The sequence below is a fragment of the Euprymna scolopes genome, chromosome 35, assembly GCF_053919585.1.
Source record: "Euprymna scolopes isolate OS-2025 chromosome 35, ASM5391958v1, whole genome shotgun sequence".
NCBI classification, from domain to species: domain Eukaryota; kingdom Metazoa; phylum Mollusca; class Cephalopoda; order Sepiida; family Sepiolidae; genus Euprymna; species Euprymna scolopes.
In genome coordinates, this window is record NC_136516.1 from 32,285,061 (window position 1) to 32,309,145 (window position 24,085).

Sequence of the window (24,085 nt, forward strand, 5' to 3'; positions counted from 1 at the left end):
TAGAGAGGTAACCCTTAACCTCCCGCTCCTGCTTCAATCACTTTAAGTGCACTGGGTCTATTTCTGTTTGCTGCTAGGTCATCCTGACATGTACTTAATTTAGCAAAATTCATACTAGTTAACATAATCTCTACTTACTGGTGTAGGGTTGCAATACATAACAATATTATTTGCCGAAGAAAATCGTAAACGAACGAAAATTTTGTCTTACCTGTTTGTACCTGAAGACACATTTGACCGCCATGAATTTGCTTTCAGAGCTGAATGCTAGTTCTTGAAGTCGGACATAATTTTGCTTACAATCATGAATGTTCATCTTCAAAGCAGAAAAGTTGAAAAAATTTTTTTTAAATAAATAAAAAAGGCATTTAAAAAAAAGGTGACATTTTAAATAAATAAAAAAGGCATTTAAAAAAAAGGTGACATTTTAAATAAATAAAATAGGCATTTAAAAAAAAGGTGACATTTTAAATAAATAAAATAGGCATTTAAAAAAAAAAGGTGACATTTTAAATAAATTCTTGAAATGGAATATAATTCTGTTTGCCAATATGAATGTCAATCTTGAAGGGGAGGAGGAAGATAAAAAATATTTTAAAATAGTCAACATCTGTTATAGAAAAGACGAATACATGTATGTGCAGCTAAAACTTGAAAAATACACAACAAACACAAAGAAAGTTGGTATTCATATATTATAACTAGTGAGATCTGATGTTGCCAGGGATCGAATTATGATCAACGGATGTTTCATACTCCCATATTTTTATTGTCATCAAAATTGGTGAAATCACCCATTTTTCAATCAAATCGATTGCTCTAGTTGGAGACGCATCACGGTGCATCAAAAGGAAGATTCACATGCCTCCCCACAGTGACAGTCCACAATACATTGTAGTTTACATTGCACTGTAGAGAGTTTATAAATAATATATAATGGCTTGAATTTAAGTTTAAAATGAAAAAGTCGAGTATCATGCTTCAATTATGCTTTAAACAAAAACATTTATTACGAACGCACCCGTCATATCAAAGAACTTACTGTTGATTTTATATGTCAGACTTTACTGCTTCTGCAGAAATAAAACTTCTCAAATGCACTTGTGATGTGTTGAGGTGTTAACTTTAGTCAAAATCGCCTGTTCCTTGTTTCATCGGATTATTTCGATTATCAATACTTATCAAAGACATTCTGATACAAAACCTATCTTAGAACACTGCCAGGCATATAAAGTATCTTCATGTGAAATTTCATAAAAATCAGCCCAGGCGTTTTTAAGTTCATAGGAAACGAACTCACAGATATCTAAAATTAAAGATTCATTATTTGCAGGTTAAATGGCTAATTATATCATTTAGTGTTATGAAATCATACATCTTCTAAATGTTATGTAAACGGAAGTAACTGATCGAGTTATTTCCCTTACGTCAACTCTGTGTGTGTCTAGAAAGACAGGTATGGGCTGGGCAAAATAGAAATAAAGAGTGGAGGAGGAGGAAGAAGAAAGAGATAAGGACAGAAGTTATGTTACACATTTACCCTGGGCAATGCTGGGTAGCTCTGCTAGTTTTAAATGAGCACTTAATCTTGAAGTCGGACGTAATTCTCTTTGAAGTCATGAATATTTGTCGTGAAAAGAGGAAAAGTTAAAAAGATAAAATATTTTTTAAAAAAATGCACCGTTTTAAATGTTAAATTAACAAATTCTTGAAAATGTAATTTTGCTTCACCTTGAAAGGGGGGGGGGAATAAATAATAGAAAAAGAAACACATTTTAAAATTTAAATGAAGAGAAGAATAAAAACAAAGGAGGCAAACCAGAAGGACTCCCGATTCGAAATCTGCAGCAAACGATTTTTTTTTTTTTTTACATGGCAGTCGCCACTTATCAAGGCCCGGAGGCCACTCGAGGATGAGGGTTGATGGGTTTACAGTAGTCAATGTGATTATAACGTAGTAAACATAAGTAGTGGAAATTTTGTAAATTGGATTACTTAGGGGGACGGTTTATCAAGAACTTGAAGACAATCAACTCGTAGTCAGCTGGAAAGCAGGAAAACGGTACAGAGTTCCACAGGCGTGCAGTTCTAAGAAAGAAGCTTTGTTCATGGAATCTACATTTAGGTTTAGGCACAGATAAAGAGTCGGGAAAATTATTGATAGCGGTTTTGGCTAGACGAGTGTTTCTCGTGAAAGTTTGGTGTTAGGTCAAAAATTGGTTGCTGATATCAAACTTCATCCATGAAATAATTTCCTGTAAGATTTTCGGATTCCTTGTATCTGGTTGTTCTATTTTCTCTGTACTTAATTGTTGGCAAGCGATAAAACTTTTTAGATTTCAAAAAAAGATATCAAACCACATATTTGAATACTTATTTTGTCCAAGAAATTATTTAAAAGAAAAATTAATGCAAATAAAAAAGAAATTATTTAAAACAAATAAAAAAAATTACCATGGATAAAATTTTTAGTTAAATTTTATTAAAAAAAAAAAAAAAAAAATCTATCAAACCACATATTTGAATACTTGTTTTTTGTAAAAGAAATTATTTAAAAAAAAAAAATATAATTTTACAAAATTCTAGATTTTCATTAACATCTCTTTATTTTTAACAAAAACAAACACTGTTTACTGCAGACAAAATCGGGCATTCTTCTTGTATGTCAAGATGAATTCATAAACAATAAATAAAAAAAAAAAAGAAATGTGGTATGAAAATTCACACACACAAAAAAAAAAAAAAAAAAAAAAAAAAAGAAAATTATCCCCCCATCCTCCAATTTAGTCACATACATATATGTTATTTATATATATAAAGAAAAACAAACAAAACAAAAAAGATTTGATTTGGGAATCTTAAGTATGATGACCCCCTGGTGTGTTTGTGATATTATGGTGAATGAGAACTTTAACTAGCATAATCCCATCTAAAGTATAGTGACACGGTTGACCATAGATCTTCCCTCCCTAATTTTATTTTGTGAACTTTTTGTTTGCCAAATAAAGCATGTAAATCAAGGTTGCGGGTTCAAATTTCAATAGGAGGATTTATCATTTAAACGCTTTTTTTTGTTTTTTATAGACATCGGATTTGATATTAATGTGAAAAAGTCAAATCCTCTTACCTTGAGGGCCAATGCAATCAAGGCCCCTTCAGTCGGTTGTCCATGAAGTCCATTTAATGTGATATCGGCATTGTTGCACACACTGCCAACCTAAAACAATATCAACATATTGTAGGAGATCTTTGCAGCAAATCAAAAACACATACATATGCAATTCAACATATAAAATTATCTTGTCGGATTTTCAAAGTCGACATTTATCGATAAATAGAATCTTGTGTAAATTAAAATATATACACGCGCACACGCTGCTAAGTTACATTCCAATGGCCAAACGACAGAATTTGTCGATATTTTTATTGTTTAATTCTTTTGTGATCATAAAATAAGTGAATGCCTATACCTTTTCCTTTATTACCTTACACATTATAGGAATTACAGTCCTCATGCTATTATGCAGCTCATCAGAGACAAGCATTAATAATTGCCACAGATCATAGACGAAATAAAAAGAATACTTAAAATGAGAAAGATGGAAATTAAAAAACTTGAAACACTTCTTTAGAGGTGATATTCAGATACACCTTCCCCCCAATCTATACGCCTATAAATTTGGTTTTATTGTGTATTGATATTCATGTTAAAAACCCTTTTTTCTATTTATCTATAAATATAAAAGCGAAAATGTATGCATGTTTGTATGTCTGTTCACTTTTTCTGTATGTCTACAAAAGGCTTTTTTCAGAGAAGCGGTCGGTCGCTTCACAACTTTTTAAAACTTTTTATATCACATATAAATCGTAATATCTCACAGTTAACAACGAAGCTCGCCTGTCTATTTAATTCGCTTGATTTCGGGAAGATAAATATTCAACATTTGTCGCTCGCCGCATGTGGGTTAGTCTTTTTCCTATAACATCTTGGGGGGAAAAAAAAAGCGTTCAGCAGTAAATGAAATACTATCCCGCAGTCAAACTTGACCTCATTAACTCATTAAAACGGGCACCTGCCAAATCCAAGTAATTAAATAAATTCAAATGTGTTTCCGTTAGCATCTCGCGGTGGGGCAATCGTTAACGTTGCACAGTTTTTTTTTTCACACTTTAATTTACAACTTTGCCTCAACGGTTCAGGTTCCATCCTCATACTTACCTACCAAAACATTTTTAAACCCCCCCCCCCGGGAGTTTTCACACACACCTCCAAACATCCAGGCAACGCCGGGTACCCCTCGCTAGTCTATTATATAAATCTTAAACGTCTGTTTATGTGTATGTATGTTTGTATGTCTGCCAAAAACTTTTCTCAGCGGCACCAAACCGGGTCGAAAGTGGTACCACCTGAAAGAGTGATGTCTCAGTTGAATAATATGTGAAAATCAGAAAAAACGGTCAATTATTTCTTATAGATATGATTGTTTAAAACAAGGGAGGGTTGCAAAAAAATCGTTCCTTTTTAACCGACTTCAGAAACCACACATGCTCATCTAGTGCTCTTTCTTGAATTGGTTTGAATAGAACAAAAAAAACAATGTTAATGTAATGATGTCATTGTGGTGCAATGGATATCGGGCCACATTGTAAACTCCAGGTTTCATATTAGCATCCACATAAAGAATGTTTGGGTTTTTTTTTTTTTTTGTTGGAAGTTTTAACATTTAAACGGTTATGTGATTTTTTTTTTGTTCACTTCTTTATTTTCCAGTTTTTAACTTTAAAAAAATTTTTTATGCCTTGCATTTGCTCAATATCCTTACTACACCACCTCTTCACACCCAGGCAACGCCGGGTACCCTCACTAGTTTAAAAGGAAAATACAACTTTGTTATATACGAAGTGTGGAATTGTATTTATTTGCAAAAGATCTAGCTAATTCGCATATTCTTTTAAACATTCATTTTAATTAATTCCTTATAAGTTTTTTTCCGGTTTTCTTATTTTGTTTACTATTACGTGTAATTATATCCATACAGATATTCTACATGATTTATACTTGTGTTATATTTGCATTCTATATATATTTATGTATGCATATATAGTTTTGTTTAAAAACTTTTGCCTACCAAACTCCTCCATCAGTTTTTGGTCGACAGACATAAAACTTCATATATAGAGTATTCGAATCCATGTGAAACTTTGTATTTGGGTTTCAGCTGGGGGAAAAAAAAAAAAAAAAAAAATCGGAGCAAAAGTGGAAAAATTAAAAAAATGAAATTTGCCAGGTGAAGGTCGAATGACGGCATTACGACTATGCATCTGTGACGTAATACCTATTGGTTCATGCTTTAATTTTTAGCCTTGCAGTAAACATGTCTCCATAGTAAAATCATTAGCGTCAAAGGAAAAAGTAGATCGAAAGCTAAACGTTTTGCTTTCGATTCTCGGTAGTGACGCACAAGTCATCTTTTTTAACTTTAAATCATTACTATATGTTGAGTCCAATATAATCTAACATATAAAAGACAAAATGTGTGTGTGTTTGTATGTCTGTCAAAAACTTTTTACACACGTGACGGATCCTGACCAAATCAGTATCGTTTTCAAGCTAGATCTTTCGGATGACGAATATAAAAAAAAATTAGCGAAAAACATTAATTCTTTCACCTTCAACTGGTCAATTTTTTTACAAAGAGGGGTGCGTGGACATTTTCACAAAGTCATCATCATGGTTGGATTGACTACATTTAACTTCAACGTTCAGGACTTCCGGTCATGCCATGAAGACATCAGCAAAGACGTCACATTTTTTTTTTTTTTAAAACCTTTTTTTCATCTTCATGTTACGAGTTCAAGTGCCTGCCTACCTACTACCATTTTTTTTTTTTTTTTTTTAAACACCTCTTTCCACCCAGGCTGCCTACTGTTGTTTTGACACCCCCCCTCCCAACATCAGCACCTACACACACCCGGGCAACACCGGGCACCCCCTCTTAGTATAATAATAAATATCAGTACAGACGATACCTCCTCTTAAATCGCAAACTATAATAATTATTTACCTTAAGTTTTAAATGCGCAAATACGTGATTAAAAACAACATTGTTTTAATTCATTCATAACAAGGCACATCGTCACTAGGGAATAAATGGCTTCTGCAAATCTGGGGTCATACCCATAGGGACATTCTAAGTAGGGAGTTGTGCAGTGAACTATTTGTTCAATTAAAAACAAAAATTACTTCACTGTAGCCCGAGCAATACCAGGTAGGTACATATATATTGTACATGGTGTTGGTTCACTATGACCTGGGTTTCTTAGCTTTGTGCAGTTTGCCAGGTAAAAGTGACCTTGTGTCGGCAGAATATCTTTTACCAAACTACTCTACAAAATTTTGGCTTACAGACTTGAAACTTGATATATAGACAATTCAGAAAAAACGTTAAGAGGTCAAAATTGAAACTTGGCAAGCGTAAGTCAAACTAATGTATATCATTTATGCATATTTTATATGGAATATACACTTAAAAGTATACATTTTTATACACTAATATATATATATATGGCACTTCTGTACGACAGTGGGATGAGGCAAATGTTGTATTTTAGTTTCAAGAACAGCCGATAGAGGGCGTTTCTCATACCTTTCTAAAAGTTTGTGCAAAAACCTCAATAAATGTTCCATGTTTTTAAAATCATATTTTGCTACATTGACAAAATGAAATTATATTTTGATATATTTTTATGCAATCTTATTGTGAACAAAAACAAAAAAAAAATAAATAAAAAATAACTTTATGTTGCTACATTTCAGACAATCTTACAGGAGAAAAAAAACCCAAATAATTCTAAAAAACAATCTATAAATGTTTCACTTTTCCTATATTTTTGTGTTACTTATTTCATTATTATATATTTTTGCGTTCTCAGAGACACTTGTTTATATTTGAGGTTCACAGAACGGCTGATAGAGGGCGTTTCTCATTCAAAGAACAAGGGCCGATAACTCATCTCAATCGACTCATGCCACTGTTATGCAGAAGTGCCATATTAAAGCAGGCTGTCTGGCATTACCCAGTTGTAAAATATGCTTAAATATAATATTTTAATTTATGCAAATTTCTATTATATTTATTATTATAGAACTAATACTCTATTGATTATTATATTGTACCCAATATATACTAGTGATTTAAAAAAAAAAAAAAAATTTGGCGCCATCAGCTTAAATCGAAACCAAAACATATCTCAAGCAGGATTTGTAAAATAGGCCCAAATATATTCTAATTTATGCAGATTTTGTATTTATTATTTCAAAGCAAATTCTCTATTGATTATTATATTGTACCAAATATATAGTAATGATTTCAAAAGTTATAACGACTTGGGTGCCAGCAGTTAAAAATCAAAACCAAAAAACATGTAGCTCTCCAACCTTATTTGTTACTATCTGATTTAAATCCATATGAATATAAAAATTAAAAAAAAATAAATAAATAATATTAAACATATAAATGTATATTTGCGCATGTATAGAAATAACATTTAGTAGACATGGAATTTGGCAGGCGTACAGATGTGTATATATATATATATATTTATTCATTTATGAATAGAAAAAAATAGTCATCCATGGACACATGTTTCAACCTATTATGGCTCATCAGCGTGGCAAAAACCAATTGCATTTGTACATAAAAGAATAACATTTAACAATTTGTATGAGACACATGAAGGAACAGGTGACCTCAAGAAGATAAAAAAAATAACATTCAAAACCATTTTTTATAAACTGTAATGACATTATTTTGTTTTCATGTCAGAAAAAAAAAAATACAGCAGTATCTCTTTTTCTGCTAATTACCTCGGCTATTTTATAAAAGGATGGATTGGAAGTTTCTCGAATTGCTTCACCTTGGCATATAACTTCTCCGTCAGGATTGTAACCAACTCCACTCACCTAAGACAAAAATTTATTTAGAAAAATGTTACTTTCAAAATTGAAACTAAAAATTTATTGTATTGCAAAAACAAAGAAAATAACAAAGTAATCAGTAGAGATATTATTATACTAAAGCTGAGTCAATCAACGTTTGCTTCCCTAATGTTGTTCTCTATATATTTTAGTCGCATATAATACGTGTTAAAATATTCCTCAATTTTCAGATTAAGTTATGCATGTGAAAAAAAAGAAAACTTTTTTAATTAGCCATAATTAATTTTGTATTGCTGGTATTAAATATTTATAGATTTTAGACTACCAGTAAAACTAAAATCTATAAATCACCCCCCCCACACACACACACACAAATGTATTTTCTTCCTTTGGTAAAATATATGCACGTTAAATGGGTTTTTACAGTAATAAAAAAATAAAATAAAATAAAAAAATCAATAGTTGAATATTTAGAGATTAAAAAAATTGGAATCGGTAATTTATCCGAGTCTGGGATTATGAACAGAATTGGTAATTATATCGTACTCAGAAATTTAGAACAGAATCTATATAGGAACTGGCAAAAATATTGGAATCGTCTCATTACTAATAATGCAGGTTTCCTTTCTTTATATTTAAATTGCTTGTAAAATATTTTAATTAACTCTTGGAAGATGGAGAACAAATGTTACTTACATCTGCATATTGAGCATCAGCTGTGTAGATTTGAGTGACAGTCATTTCATTTTTAGTAAGTGTCCCCGTTTTGTCCGAAAAAATCACATTCACACATCCTGTACAAAAAAAAAAAAAAAAAAAAAAAAAAATGAAAAGATTAAAATAATTACAAAAGTAAAAAGTGGAAAGTTTTTGGTTTTTTGGTTTTTGTTTTACAGCATATCAACCTTTTTTTAATACCGATTCCAATAATTTTAGAAAAATGTTTTTATGTTTCAAGTTCTTTATAACTTCAAATATTTATTAATGGAGTTTTGGTTTGGTTGTACAGGGAAATTTTTGTTTTTGGCTTTGTAGAATACGATTCAGTTTTGCAAAGGGAGAAGAAAAAAAAAAACAAAAAAACATTAATGTTCAGTGTATTAAGATCAGGAAGCCAGTATCTTTAGACAGTCTGATCTGGTAGCACCGAAGGTTCTGTACAGAGTTCACTGCTTTTCATTTATGTCTTAAAAGCATTGTCAAGGGAGTGTCACATGGGCTATTCGGAAGATATGATTTAGTAGCTTGTCAAACAATAGATGACCGACTTGTTAAGTTAAAGACTTGGAAGAATGTGATGAAGGCTGCTGCAAAGAAGGTGGGCTCTCTCTATCGTGCTAGAAAGAAACACCTAAGAATATGCTGTTCCTCTGCAAGGCCACCATTCTCCTATGTATGGAGTATTGTTGCCACATTTGAGCTGGTACATCTGCTACTAGTTTCTCACTCTTAGACAGGATTCAAAAGAAAGTCATCAACCTAATAGGTCCCACACTGTCAGCTAGGCTTCAACCTCTGTCGCATCAATGAAATGTTGCATGCCTCTGCCTGTTTTACAAGTATTTTAATGGTAGGTGCTCCGACGAACTACAAGCACTTGTACTCCCTTGACGTAAATACCCGCGACAAGCCAAACACGCAACAAAATCCCACCCCATACACAGTAGAGATCCTCAGATGCCAGAAAGTCTTCTGTTCTAAGTTCAAGTATAATGTAAACAGACATCTTGCTGCTCAACTCCCTACATATTATCCCTGCAAATTAAAATCACAGAATACGCATTGGCTTTTTGGTTTCAGAATATCTATTTTTTGTAAGCAATTGAAATGGTATTTTCTGTAGACAATAGCAGCGGCATAATCCAAAACTTAAACAAGATATTAATCGTTAGTAATGGAAATTCTGTAAATTTGTTAATATTTTGATGGAGAGACTATTGAGGTTGTAGAGAATTTTTGTACGAGTTGTTCAGAAGAAATGCTGTTGATGATTTTGATTTAGTATTTACCCCTGAAACAATGGGTGACCTACGTTCACGATCATGTTTATCATTCTACAAAAATCATGAAAGTCAAGTCACTTCAGAGTTAACAGATTATGCATTGGCTTTTTGCAGTGGTTTAAGAATATCTATTTTTTGTAAGCAATTGAAATGGTATTTTCTGTAAACAATAGCAAAAAAAAAAAAAAAAAAAGAAAACGTAAGAAATATGAAAAGAAACGAGAAAAGAAAAAAAAAAAAGAAACAAGAAAAAAAAGGAAACAAAAATAGAAAAGAAAAAGAAACAAAAAATGAAACACAAAAAAGAAACAAAAAAAACAAAGAAAAAAAATACAAAATAAGAAACAAGAAAAAAAAAACAAAAATAGAAAAGAAAAAAAGAAACAAAAAATGAAACAAAAAAAAAGGAAACAAAAAATGAAACAAAAAAAAAGAAACAAAAAATGAAACAAAAAAAAGAAACAAAAAATGAAACAAAAAAAAGAAACAAAAAATGAAACAAAAAAAAAGAAACAAAAAATGAAACAAAAAAAAAAAGAAACAAAAAATGAAACAAAAAAAAAGAAACAAAAAATGAAACAAAAAAAAAATGAAACAAAAAAGAAAAAAAAAGGAACGAGTAAAAGTTTAGTTTACCTAATGTTTCAACAATGGGTAATTTTTTGACAATAGCTTTTCGTTTTGCCATCCTCATTACTCCAAGGGCCAGAGTAACCGTGACAACAATAGGTAAACCTTCTGGAATGGCAGCCACAGCCAAACTGGAACAGAAAAAAAAAAAAAAAAAAAAAAAAAAAAAAAATGAAAAATACTATATTTGATGGAAATAATTTTGTTGGTTTGAAATCAATATAAAAAAGAAAAAAGCAACAAAAAAATTTAATGTGTATTTATTAAGTTATTAACACAGAGATTTTAATAATCTCAAAATTTCCATATTTTTTCTTGGAATCTGTAGCATTTATTGTTATTAAATCTAGTAGTCAGTGCACAGTTTGAGCAGTTGATCTAAAACTAATGGATTGAAATCAAAAGCTAGAGTCTTGGTATATAAGCAGGTTGGAATGCTCCATTATGCTTAGATGGACAAGTCCATTCTTTGTATTCTGATTGGTTGTTTGTCCATGAGTGAATACTCTATTATATAACTATTGCTTCATTCAAGCAAGGGTTTTTTTTTCTATAAACAGGATGCCACTCGGAGCCCTTACACCCACATTTGTTATTTTGATTCCACAGTTGTCAGATATACAGCAGTGGTTACTTCATGATACAAGGCTTTAAAGCTTTATTAGGGACATGTATTATGGCACAACCTCCAATCAGAAAATTCAAATATTTCAGATTTACATTAAACTAGTGGGGTGGGGCAAGCATTGTCCAGTCGTAAAGAGGAAAAAAAATAAAGAGAGACTTGGGTGACATTAGCCAGAAGCGAAACCAAAAGCAAAATTTTGTAAGCAAAAAAAAAAAAAAAAAAAAAAAAATTTTTTTTAATACAAAGAAAAAAAATTGACGCATGTTGGGCACGAACTCCCATAGTAAGTAAACGAACACTCTTGTTGATGAACCCACGAGGATACAGCTGTTATAACATTGCAAATTTAGCTACTTAAAATGGAAAAACATAATGATGGTTCGCCCATGTTCGGTTTGCAAACCATGTCGAAAGCAAAGTTTTTATCTGAAACCCCCTTCAAAGTAAACAATATTTCTACACAAAATAATTGATCATTTTTTCCTAGTTTCCGATATTTTTTTGTCCAAGAGATCACTCTTTCTAATGATACCATGTTCGTGCCTGCATGATGTGGATGACAAAAGTTTTTAGCGGACATACAAACGCACACAAAGGCGTTTGAGATATATTTAATAGATTTGATGCACAGTCATTTGATACAACTTAAGATTCACTGAATTTCAATATTTTCTCATGACAATGCAAAATGATTTAAATTTCAGACATTTTCTACAATCATAAGATTTAGTAGCATTATACAAGGTGAAATGATAAATTTGTCGCCCCAAAGAAAAAAAAAACAAAAAGAAACACTGTAATAAATCAATTTAACTTTCAAAACTATATTTTTGAACCAATTTTATATTTTAGAACAACAAACTAAGCCTACTTAGTTTAAATAAAACAGGAAAACAAAATAAAAACACTATGGGGCAATGCCATGTAGGGACAGATAGTTTAAAAATTTTTTTTTTTAAGTTAGTTTTCCCTAATGTAAATACAGCTTGTATAATATAAAGCTGGGTGAGTTACCTGACTCCAATCGTAAACATGTCCAATATACGTCGTCCTTGAATATAACCCAAGAGCATTATCACACCGATGATGCAGAACGAATAAAAAGACAACTGTTTCCCAAGAATGTCCATACTCAGTTGCAATGGAGTTTTGGGAGCCTAAAAAAAAAAAAAAAATGAGAATTGAAAATTGTCAAAAAAACTAAAAATTTCATGGAAAATAACAGTTACAAAATAAAAATGTGATTATAATATATATATATATATATATATATATATATATATATATATATACTAGGATCCCTGGATATGACATTAAAAATTAGTAACAAAATACAGTACAGTATATAACACATATGTATATGATAAATAACACCGTTAAGCGGGGAAAATATCGTAAGTAAGGGCCGGAAAAACATTGTATTCCACATCATAATCTGAAAAAAAAAACAAAAAACAAAAAAAAAAACCTAAATCGTAGGGCCACTGTATCCAGAGGTTCTACTGATATATATATATATATATATATATATATATATATATATTGACATAATAATTATGACTGTTTCTACGATACAAAAAAGGTGATGTCATGTATTGAACAGTTTAACTTGCTGAAAGAAATAAACAGTAAAATAAACATCTTGGAATTTACAATATAGACTTTTTGTCATTTATTTGTATATGCTCTGTAGTTATATTTAACAAACATTGAGCTTCATAAATAAAAGGATTTGTATAAATAATTAAATAAGCATATTTTCCCCATAAACATATGTTTATTAGTGATGGGACGATTCCAATATTTTTGCCGATTCCGAAACAATTACCGATTCCGTACTAAATTACCGATTCCGATTGTTTATAAATCTCTAAATATTTTATTATAAAATTGTTATTTTGTCCCGATTACCATAAAAGCAAATCTTAAATGTCCCTATATTTTCTCAAGCATAAAAACACTTGTGAGGGGGTGGTTTAGAGATTTTAGTCTTACTGGAAGTTTAAATCAATAATTATTTATTATTTTATTAATACTACAAGCAGTGGAAGATATTTCTTAAACCAAAATCAAATAAAAAAGATAATTTAAGGAATCTGTTTTGGCATCAGAAAAATAGGCTAAAATTTTTCCGATTCCAAATTTCGATTAATCGTCCCAACACTAATATAATTATTCTGTTTATTGTAAATGAGTAAGGCTATCTAACGTTACCCAGGGTCCTAATTTCTGTAAATTACAAAATAAAATCATTAACCCAGTTTACAAAAGGTGTTAGAATGTTCACTCTCTTTCAGGAGCGAAATAATATATCCTATTTATTCTTTGTATAAATATGAAAAAATTAAATCTACATCTGAATTAAATATTTTCCCCATTATTCAAAATGCATTTCTGCATTCTAGTTTCGACAATGTTCTTAGAACATTGTCGAAACTAAAAAATGAAACAGAAATATTAAATGGAGCCTTGATAAATTAGTTTTTAAACTATCTACATATCCACAGAAAAAGTTTCCATTACTCTCTCTCTATATATATATATATATATATATATATATTAGGCAAGCAGGGCGAAAGTGTAACATATTTCCATTAAAACTTCTATCACTCCATCCATTTCTCTATCGCTCTCTCATTGTCCCCTTCCCTTTCTCCACAACTTTTTTCTCTGCACAGTCCGTTTTTCTCTCTGAACATACACACAAATATCTCTTTCATATAAATCCTCAAGAGATGAGTTTGTAGAAAGGAAGTAACTCCTATATAAAATAAGAGTTAATTCCCTTTAATACAACACAATAAAAAGGTACAAACTAACTCTGACAAATCTGCACCAGTTTAGAGTCAAAGAATGAATAGCTTTTCTAAACTGATCAAAAATATACCAATTTTGTGGGTGTTTGTTTTGTAGTTTTTTTTTTTACTTTTAGCCGGATAGATAAAGCTGTCCTTTATATATTAGATGATAATGATTGAATGTATTTTTATTGCTTTTACTTACCTCCTCTTCTTGCATCATTTTGAAAATATTTCCAAATTCTGAATTTTCGCCAGTGCCAAAAACGACGCCCTTTAACAAAAAGAAATAGAAATGAAAATTTGCAAGATAAATTTAAGTTTTTTGTAAAAGAAAATAAAAAAAATATTCGGCGTTTTGTAATCAACTTATTAAAGACAAATGGCTTCTTTACGTATTTTGAGGGAGAAATAGGGGTTCAAACCTCTACTAACAGCAATTTGTACATAAGTGGACAAAATAGACTTCATGGCATTTGACTTCAACCGGCTGATCACAGTCTGCATTCATAACCATTAAGCGAAACTTGTGCATGCTCACACATAAGAGATGTGGTATGTGGGTACTTGATATAAAAGTGTGGGTACTTGATATAAAAATGTGGGTACTTGATATCAAAATGTGGGTACTTGATATCAAAATGTGGGTACTTGATATCAAAATGTGGGTACTTGATATCAAAATGTGGGTACTTGATATCAAAATGTGGGTACTTGATATCAAAATGTGGGTACTTGATATAAAAGTGTGGGTACTTGATATAAAAGTGTGGGTACTTGATATAAAAGTGTGGGTACTTGATATAAAAGTGTGGGTACTTGATATCAAAATGTGGGTACTTGATATCAAAATGTGGGTACTTGATATCAAAGTGTGGGTACTTGATATCAAAGTGTGGGTACTTGATATCAAAGTGTGGGTACTTGATATCAAAATGTGGGTACTTGATATCAAAATGTGGGTACTTGATATCAAAATGTGGGTACTTGATATAAAAATGTGGGTACTTGATATAAAAATGTGGGTACTTGATATAAAAATGTGGGTACTTGATATAAAAATGTGGGTACTTAATATAAAATATCTTAACTCAAGAATCCCCTCCCCCATGTATATGGAGAGGACAACGTAAAAATAACTTTTTCTCTAAACAACTCCAATCAGTTTCAACTTAGAAAGGATAAGGTAAATCTAATGGTAGAAATCAAAATGAAAAAAGCAAAAGACCTGAAACTCAACGTTTCACTCAACCGTCGCATAGGCTTTATCAAGAGAAAAAAAAAAGCAAAATTTGCAAAGAGCAGGATTTGTGATTTGGGGGAATGTACAAGGTGCCTTAAATAAGTTTCCATACTGTTTTGCACAGGTATATGGAGAGGACAACGGAAAAATAACTTTTTCTCTAAACAACTCCAATCAGTTTCAACTAAGAAAGTAAAAATTAAGACAAAGACACACACAGTGCGCACATATTCCTGCATGTTGTTCATACCAACAGCGATCATAATGAAAAAAAAAAAAAAAAAATGTAGTACGCAACTACAAGGTGGAACGATAAATTTGTCGCCATAAAGAAAACAACACTACAGCTTTATTTTAAAACTTTTATTGAAAAAAATCAATTCGGGTAACTTTTATGCAGTAGAGCTGACATCTATTCATTGTAGCCACGTTCAGCCTCAATTACCGTCTTGATACTAGTCCAGAACTGGGAGCATGCCTTTTCCACAAGTGCCGACGGGAACTCGGCAAATACTCAGCGATCAGGCTAACTTTGGTGTTGCAGGAGGTCATGTTGGTAATGTTCTCAACGTATAAAAGCGAAAATGTGTGTATGGATGTATGTTCGCTTTTTGTGTATATCTGTAAAAGGGTTTTTTGACTGGACTTCTCGGTCGGCTTATTCCTTCTTAAAACTTTTTATATCACGTTTAAATCATAATATCTAAGAGTTACAAACAGAGGTCGTGTGTGTATTTAATTTGCCTGACTTTCATGCGCTATTTTTTTCAGATTTTTAGATCATCGCGTGTATCTTTTGTTTTTCAGTATAAAAAAGCGAAACTGGATTCGAAACGGCAGTTTCCGGTGGTCTCCGGAAAGCAATGTAAACGTTTGGTCAATGTCGGCTTTTTAGCGTCATATCAAACAATTGCTTTCGTCTGGACACTCCCCCAATAAACGGGGAGCTGGTTTTCCTCAAAGTTGGGTAAAAACAAACAAACCGAGTTATTGACCTCATTAAAAACTGTCCCGCAGAAAATGTTAACTGCTGACTAGCTATTGTTTACATCGTCATAACGCTCGCAGAAAACGTTAACTCCACGATTTCCACTTGACCTCATTAAGTCATTAGGTGCGGGCACCTGTCAATTCTCTTCTTAAATAAATTCAAACGTCTTTCAGTAACTCTTTCTTGCTGGCCGATGGATTAACGTGTCATGTTTTTTTCACATTTTATTTTCCAACTTCACCCCAGGGCTACGAGTTCGATCCTACCTACATACCAACACCTTTTCTATCCCCCACCCCCACCCCGCCGTATTCCTCACCTGGGCAATGCCGGGTACCCCCGCTAGTTTATAAATATAAAAGCGAAAATGTATGTATGTGTGTTCGCTTTTTCTGTATATCTACAAAAGGCTTTTTTCAGAGAAGCGGTCGGTCACCTAACAACCTTTTAAAACTTTTTATATCACATGTAAATCGTAATATCTCAGAGTTAACAATGGAGTTCGCCTGTCTATTTAATTTGCTCGACTTCGGGAAGATAAATATTCAACATTTGTCGCTCACCGCATGTGGATTAGTCTTTTTCCTATAATAAAAACGACACTAATTCTGGTGGTGTTTTCCGTCTATCGGCGGAAATGTCCGAAAGCAATCAGCTTTGATCAATGAGGAAATATTTTCCATATATCAAACAATTGCTATTCAATTTGGACAAGTGGAGCTGTTTCCCCCCTACCCCCAACATATTGGGGGAAAAAAAAAAAAAAAAAAAAAAAAAAAGGCGTTCCGCACTAAATGATACCCCGCAGTCAAAAGTTGACCTCATTAAGTCATTAAAACGTGCACCTGCTAATTTAAGTAATTAAATAAATTCAACTGTTAGCATCTTGCGGTGGCCCAATCGTTAACGTCGCACTCTTTTTTTTCACACTTTAATTTCCAATTTTGCCTCAAGGGTTCGGGTTTGATTCTCATACTTACCTACCAAAACATTTTTTACCCCCCGCCCCCCTTCCGAGTTTTGATTTACCCAAAACCACACACACTTCCAAACACCTGGGCAACGCCGGGTATTCCTCGCTAGTCTATAATATAAATTTCATGTATGTATGTTTGTATGTCTCACAAAAACTTTTGATAGAAGCGACGGATTTGCATGAGATTGGTATCGTTTTAAAGCTCAACCCTTCAGATAACAAATATCAAAAAATTGGCCAAAAAAATTAATTTGTTCACCCTCAACAGGGCACTTTTCTACAGCGAGGGGTCGTTTTTTTTGGCTGATATTTTCAAAATTCATCCCCTCTGTTCAATTGTCTAGCCTTAATTTAAACCTACATCATTTTTGGTTTGGACATGGATGCAATAGCAAAGATGTCACTTTTTTTTTTTTTTTTCACATTCTTTTCCTCCTTCGCGGGAGGGGCGCGAGCCTGCCTATTACCAATTTTTTTTTTTTTGTTCAACACACACCTCCAAACACCTGGGTAACTCTGAACACCCAGTTTAGTAATAACAAAAAACGATGTAAATTTATTTTACTCGTGCCAAAATAGAAAATTTTTTCGAGAAACCTGACAAAAAACTTTAATGAAGTAGTAGACTTGGAGGTTTTTCACACTTCTACACTAGACACATTTTGGCACCAGTGTTTCTTTGATTTCGGCATCTGTTAGTAATTTTTACTTGCCATAAAAGCAAATTTTACTTGCCATAAAAGCAAATTTTTAATATGCTGATAAAGGCCATAAAATGATATCCAGTAATAAATGGTTATAATTGAAGCAATTTTGTCAGTTAAGTTTAGAGGATAAAAATTACTACCGGAACAGTAGTAGAAACCCACTATGAAGCAAGCGAACAACAGAAAATATTGTATTTGAAAGAAACAGCTTACCTTGTATATACTGATGTTTATTAGCTGTTTTCTTTTCGGATAAAGTTAATGTCAAGAGAGAGATAAAGTGCCTTCCTAGAGCTTTCCTCATCTAAGTTTTATAGGATGGTGCTTTTAGGGGGTATTTCATAGCATATCTTTTAAAACTTTATGTAGTCATGTTTGGGGGGTATTTCATCTTATAGAGAATATTGGGTCATCAGGAGAGAATACGCACCGTCCACCGATAAGACAAACGCAGATACACAGATGGAGACTAAAAATGTGGCTGCCAACAAAAAATGTAAGTGCATATTTTTTTTTTTTTTTTTTTAAATAATTGAAAATATATTTTACTAAAATATTTTTCTTACATTCCATATTTAACCTCATATTTTCATGTAAATATAAACGTTAAATAGATTATTTTACTATATAAAAAAGGTGCCCGGAAAACTCGTCCATTTTAGCTAGGTAGGAAAACGGGTTCATCATTGAATAAATATTGATTGAAAACACATTTTATGACCATTCTTCAGGGAGATATTGTTTTTAAAGGCAACTATGCACACCCATAATATTTTTTTTTAATTGTTTTTATTTGTTTACTCTTGTTTAAAAAAAAAACAAAAAAACTTGATCACAAAGTAAACGAAACCATATATTTATTTTAAAAAATACTTTAGTTTTAACACTTTTTATGTTATTACAAAGCAAACATTTTATTTAGAAAAATGTAATTTAAACAATTCTTGTTATTATGAAACAAAAAAAAAAAGAAAGAAAAGACTTCTTGTATTATCAAATATTGAATTATTATATAAAATAATTTATTAAATTATTATGTTAGTGTTAAAAGTAAATTAAGTATTTTGAATAAAATATTTGTTTTATTATTTGATAATATAAGAAATTTTGATCAATGTCAAGTTTCTTTCTAACTCCCCCCAAAAATTTTAAAATGACAACTTTTACGGGTTTTGGGGGGTGCTGAAAACGAATATCACATTTAAATTTGAGGCAGATAAGTACTTATGAAGGAATTACTTTTTGAAAAAGTGAGAGATTACTTTCCTATATAAATTTAAAGTAAACTGAGCACCCACTTTCTGGCTGCTAAGTAATTTCTTCATATCATAAAAACAAATGTTTACGCTACACGTGAGCACATAAACAAAAGTTGTTAAATGCGCACTCGCGTACCAAACTGCCTTCTGACATTGCGTAGTAATCTTTGGCACACAATTTTAAATTAGATGAAAAACAAGTAGTTTTCCAGATATTAAGCAATGTAATATGTTATTAGTGGTGGCCATTTCTGTATGCGCAAGCGCATGTATATTTTGACACATACAGCAATGGCCACCACTGATAACATATGGAATTACATTGCTTAATATCTGGAAATATGGATTTCATTTTAAGTTTCCAAATTATTCACATTTTTCAATTTTTTAATTTGTGAACCTTAAATCTTCAACTATATATATATATATATATATATATATATATATATATACTCAGACAATACATTATGTCTTTCATGAAATTCCAGCACATCTTGTGCATCATGGCTTTCATTGACGTTTAGCATGTCATGTGCATGTTGACTTAAGTGTCATATTTTATTTCATTTTTCTTTTCTTTATACATTTCTATCTCGCAGACAAATACAGATTTAAAAAAAAAAAAAAATAGAAAAAGCAAAAAGGAAAAAAAAACTAAAAAAAGGGAGAAAAGGAAGGAGGCAGAAAAGGAAAAAAGAAAAGGGAAGAAATGGAAAAAGGGAAAAAGCAAAGGGGGAAAAGAAAAAAGAAAAAAAGGAAAAAGAAAAAGAAAGAAAAAGGGAAAAAGAAAGGGAAAAAGAAAGGGAAAAAGGAAAAAGGGAAGAGGAAAAAAAGGAAAAGGAAAAAAAGGGAAAGGAAAAAAGGGAAAGGAAAAAAGGGAAAGGAAAAAAGGAAAAGGAAAAGGAAAAAAGGAAAAGGAAAAAAGGGAAAGGAAAAAGAAAAGGAAAAAGAAAAGGAAAAAGAAAAGGAAAAAGAAAAGGAAAAAGAAAAAGAAAGGGAAAAAGAAAAGGAAAAAGAAAAGAAAGGAAAAAGAAAAGAAAGGAAAAAGAAAAGAAAGGAAAAAGAAAAAGGAAATGTATGCTCACCTTCCCATTTCCACAACGCACCAGAGTTCCCATGAAGGCAAGACATTTCTGGTTGGTCACTCCGCTCCCTTCAAGAGCGGCAATTGTTTTGGGGATTGGCTGTGTCTCTCCTGTAAAACTGGATTCATCAATGGCTAAGTCTACTGCCTAAAAAAAAATAAAAAATAAAAAATAAAAAAAAAAAATTCAGGGTTTAAGTATTTTGTCAGACATCAATACAAGACATTCACAACTTTTTCACAAACGCTGCTTTTTAAAATAGTCCCATTTGGAGCAGTTTTGTTAAATTAGGCCAGTTAGAGACATTTTACGGGCAGTCAGGTGGGAGTAATTTTTTCCAATTCATGTTGCCTGTGAAGGTTAAATCAAAGCGTTTAAACAATGAACTTTCAGCTAACGTATTTACAAGGAGTCACTATTTTATAAAGGGACCACAAAACATTTTTATAGTTAATTTATATGAAGAAGGAAACTGGAATACTGAGAAAAAAGTTGTTTTTTTTCCTTCGAAAAGAAAAATAGCATGTAAATATAGTTTTGAAAGTAGGTTGATGAAATAAGGGAGATCACTCCAAATAATTCAAACTGGTCAGATTTAAAAATGTTTTTAACATGGCAAAAAGTGGGGGATATCGGAAAAACTGAAATTCACTTAAAAAAACAACAAATAAACTACTTTATCAATTTACATAATTTTTTTTAATGTATGCTAGGTTGTTTTGTTTTAATGGCATATCAACCCTTTTTGGTTTATTCAATGTCGAATCCAGTTATTTTGAAAACAGTTTTTATGCTCAATTTTTTTTTTTATATCTTCAAATATTTATTTGTAGAGTTTGGTTTGGTTGTTTTGTTTTACGGCATATCAACCCTTTTCGGGTTATTTAAGAGGGAAAAGGGTTACAGTATTAATTTTTGGTACATTTTTAGTTAGGAAACCAGTCAGGAAATGGGAGTGATAGAAAGGGAAAGGAGGAATGGGAAAAAGGAAAAGGGAGGGAGGGGGGAAGGGGGTAAAGGGGAAATAGTAGCACTAGTTTTACGTACAATGTAGTTTTCCCATCACAGACATGTACATATAATTTTTCTGTTTTTTTTAAATAGGGAGGAGATATCTGAACAAGCATCATGGTTTCTTTAAATTTAATCATAATGGAGTCTATATTGATTTATAATCGACTAAATATTTAATATGCATATATTTAATTATATATAATTAAGTATGCATTCTAATTCTCTATGGCAGTGAGACACGGACCACCTATGCAAGGTACGAGAAGAAACTGAGCAGTTTCTTCCACATGATATGCCTGTGCGGCATCCTGCAGATCAAGTGACCAGATGGGATCCCCAACACTGAGCTACATGGATGAGCCAACATGCACAGCATGCACATAAACATTCTCCAAAAGATGGACACAGAGTGCATTCCCAAAGCTCTTCTCTACGACACGCTGGCTAAGGGCAGAAGAAATGCAGGGCGCCCCAAACTACACTTCTTAGATGTTTGCACGAGGGATACGTAGCAATGCAACATCACCATCCACACGACTGGCTGCCAATCGTCTTGTTCAATGACTGGCAGTATGACAAGGCACACTTAATGCAGAAGCTGTGCACGAGGAATCAATTGCAGTGAAGAGATTCAGGTAAAAACAGCAACCCCAACAGCTATCCACCTCCATCCGTTTCAATTGTGGCAGGAACTGCCACTCACGAATTCGATTGTATAGCCAATTCTCGGCAGTGCAGACAGACACCAGAACTACACCATTGTCTCCTGTGACGGACAGTTGCCGACGACGATATATTCCGATAATAATAGCCAATCATTCAAGAATATTTTCGATATTGAGATCTTCAATTTTTCGAATTCATTTATCAATTCAAAAAAAAAAAAATGGTTGCAATCTTTCGCTTACAAGCTGATTGATGATTATATCGCAATCAAATTGGCAAAAATTAATTTTTTTTCACTAAAATTTTATAAATTTTCTTTTCAAAACCTTTTTTGGACAAATATAAAAAGAAAATTAAACCTGATTTACTGATTTAAAGATTTTAAACTTTCAATGAAAACTTACTGAACATATTACCTTAAGAGTTGGATTAAATTCCAAACATTGTGCATTTTCAAAATATTAAACATGCCACTAACTTTTTGTGTTCAACCAAAAATTTTTTTTTTAAATTGATTTCATGATATTCATAATTTCTTTGTGTATCTCACCAATAAAAAATGTTATAAAAAAATAAACAAAATAAGCCCCTTTGTCAAAACTGTAAAAGTATTTATCTAAGTAATCTGATTAATGTAGTTTGAGAATATATCTGGTTATTACGGTTTATCGCCAATATCCTTATAGGAGTCTGTAACATATTTCCATTGTATGGATATTCAACACGAACAGAAATCCCACGATATTATATCCTCTTTACTCAGAACAGATACTACTCTTGGATCCTAGCTAGAAGGTATAGCTTCACGTTTGGCCCAAAAGCAACATACTTTTTTTTATTAAAAAAAAATTTTTTTTTTTTTTTTTACATTGCTCCTTTGGTGATCGGGAGATCCTATTTATTAAAAAGGGGGATAGAAGGTGATAACATACTACGAACATTAAATTAGCTTTTCTATATACTAATTTAATGTTTATAATGTTATTACCTATCCTTTTTAATAAATAGGATCTCCCAACAGAATAATTTATAATCTGAAAACTACGACACACATACGTACATTAAAGGTACTACAATATTAATATATAGATTACCAATTTCCTTTTGATTTATGGTTTATATAGATTTTATGTGTTTACAACAATTTTATGAGTGCCGAACCCCTAATTCCCACTAGTTTGGTGACGTTTTACAAGCAGCAAATATTGCTATTTTCAATTGACAATAATTGTTTGGATAAGATCGACACTGTCAAAAAAACAGCACACAAAAACAAAAAAAAACAAACGCACAAAAAACAACACATACACAAAAAAAAAAAAAAAAAAAAAAAAAAAAAAAAAACAAGCTACTCTTACCTCACACAATCGGATATCAGCAGGAACTCTGTCGCCAATGGAGAGATACACAACATCTCCAGGAACAAGATCTCTGGCCAAAAAGGTTTCCCTGGAACCACTTCGGAGACTGTAAAATATAAAAACAGAAAATTTTAAATAACATCAAAAAAAAAAAAAGTGCATATCCAGTTTTACTTCAGTATTAAAAAAATTGTAATTACATAAAACATGATTGTGTACTTAAAAAAAATACTGGATAAATTTTCATAAATTTTAGTGAACAGTCATTTTGTAACTTATAAAATAAATTTTGATTAGTACAATACTTCTAGCATTTGAATTATATCCCTTAGATATTCATTTTAATGTAAACAAGAAATGGCCGACGAGACAGTTTACCATTAAAAAGGTGCTTTTTTTTCTTGTTTAAAAATACTTGACGAATTTGCATGATTCAAAAAAGAAAAACCTACCACATAATAATTTTTGCGTCATTTTGCACCAGACATAGGTACATAATTTTTCGCCATTAGGAGATGGGAGAGAGATCCTGTATTTTCATAAAAGTTTTTAATTTGTTTTCTTTTCATTTTCTTTTGTTTTTTTCTTTACTATTTTCGTATTTGCAAAAAAACAATTAAGAAACCGTGACTGTATGATATTAAAGTTTGAATTTTGTTCCTTGACGGTTGACTTTAACGTTAGCAGAAAATGGTGGACGAGACATTTAGACAGTAAAATGTGTTTTTTCTTGTTAAAAATAAATACTTGATGAATTTGCCTAATTTTTGTGTATACTGTTTTTT

The 24,085-nt window shown here is 31.6% G+C and overlaps 1 protein-coding gene across 6 annotated transcripts in view; it reads right to left on the bottom strand.

Annotated features, from left to right (window-relative positions):
* Window positions 1-24,085, bottom strand: part of LOC145259796 (calcium-transporting ATPase type 2C member 1-like) — a 204,110-nt gene that overhangs the window by 21,052 nt on the left and 158,973 nt on the right. For all 6 annotated transcript variants that reach the window (XM_080117561.1, XM_080117562.1, XM_080117564.1 and 3 more), the window contains 9 exons: window positions 23,298-23,406; window positions 20,260-20,406; window positions 14,204-14,272; window positions 12,215-12,357; window positions 10,579-10,703; window positions 8,636-8,733; window positions 7,868-7,963; window positions 3,128-3,217; window positions 212-316 (listed from right to left, as the gene is read on the bottom strand). In XM_080117561.1, coding sequence (XP_079973687.1) covers window positions 212-316; window positions 3,128-3,217; window positions 7,868-7,963; window positions 8,636-8,733; window positions 10,579-10,703; window positions 12,215-12,357; window positions 14,204-14,272; window positions 20,260-20,406; window positions 23,298-23,406 — 982 coding nt within the window. The remainder of the gene's footprint in view (window positions 1-211; window positions 317-3,127; window positions 3,218-7,867; window positions 7,964-8,635; window positions 8,734-10,578; window positions 10,704-12,214; window positions 12,358-14,203; window positions 14,273-20,259; window positions 20,407-23,297; window positions 23,407-24,085) is intronic.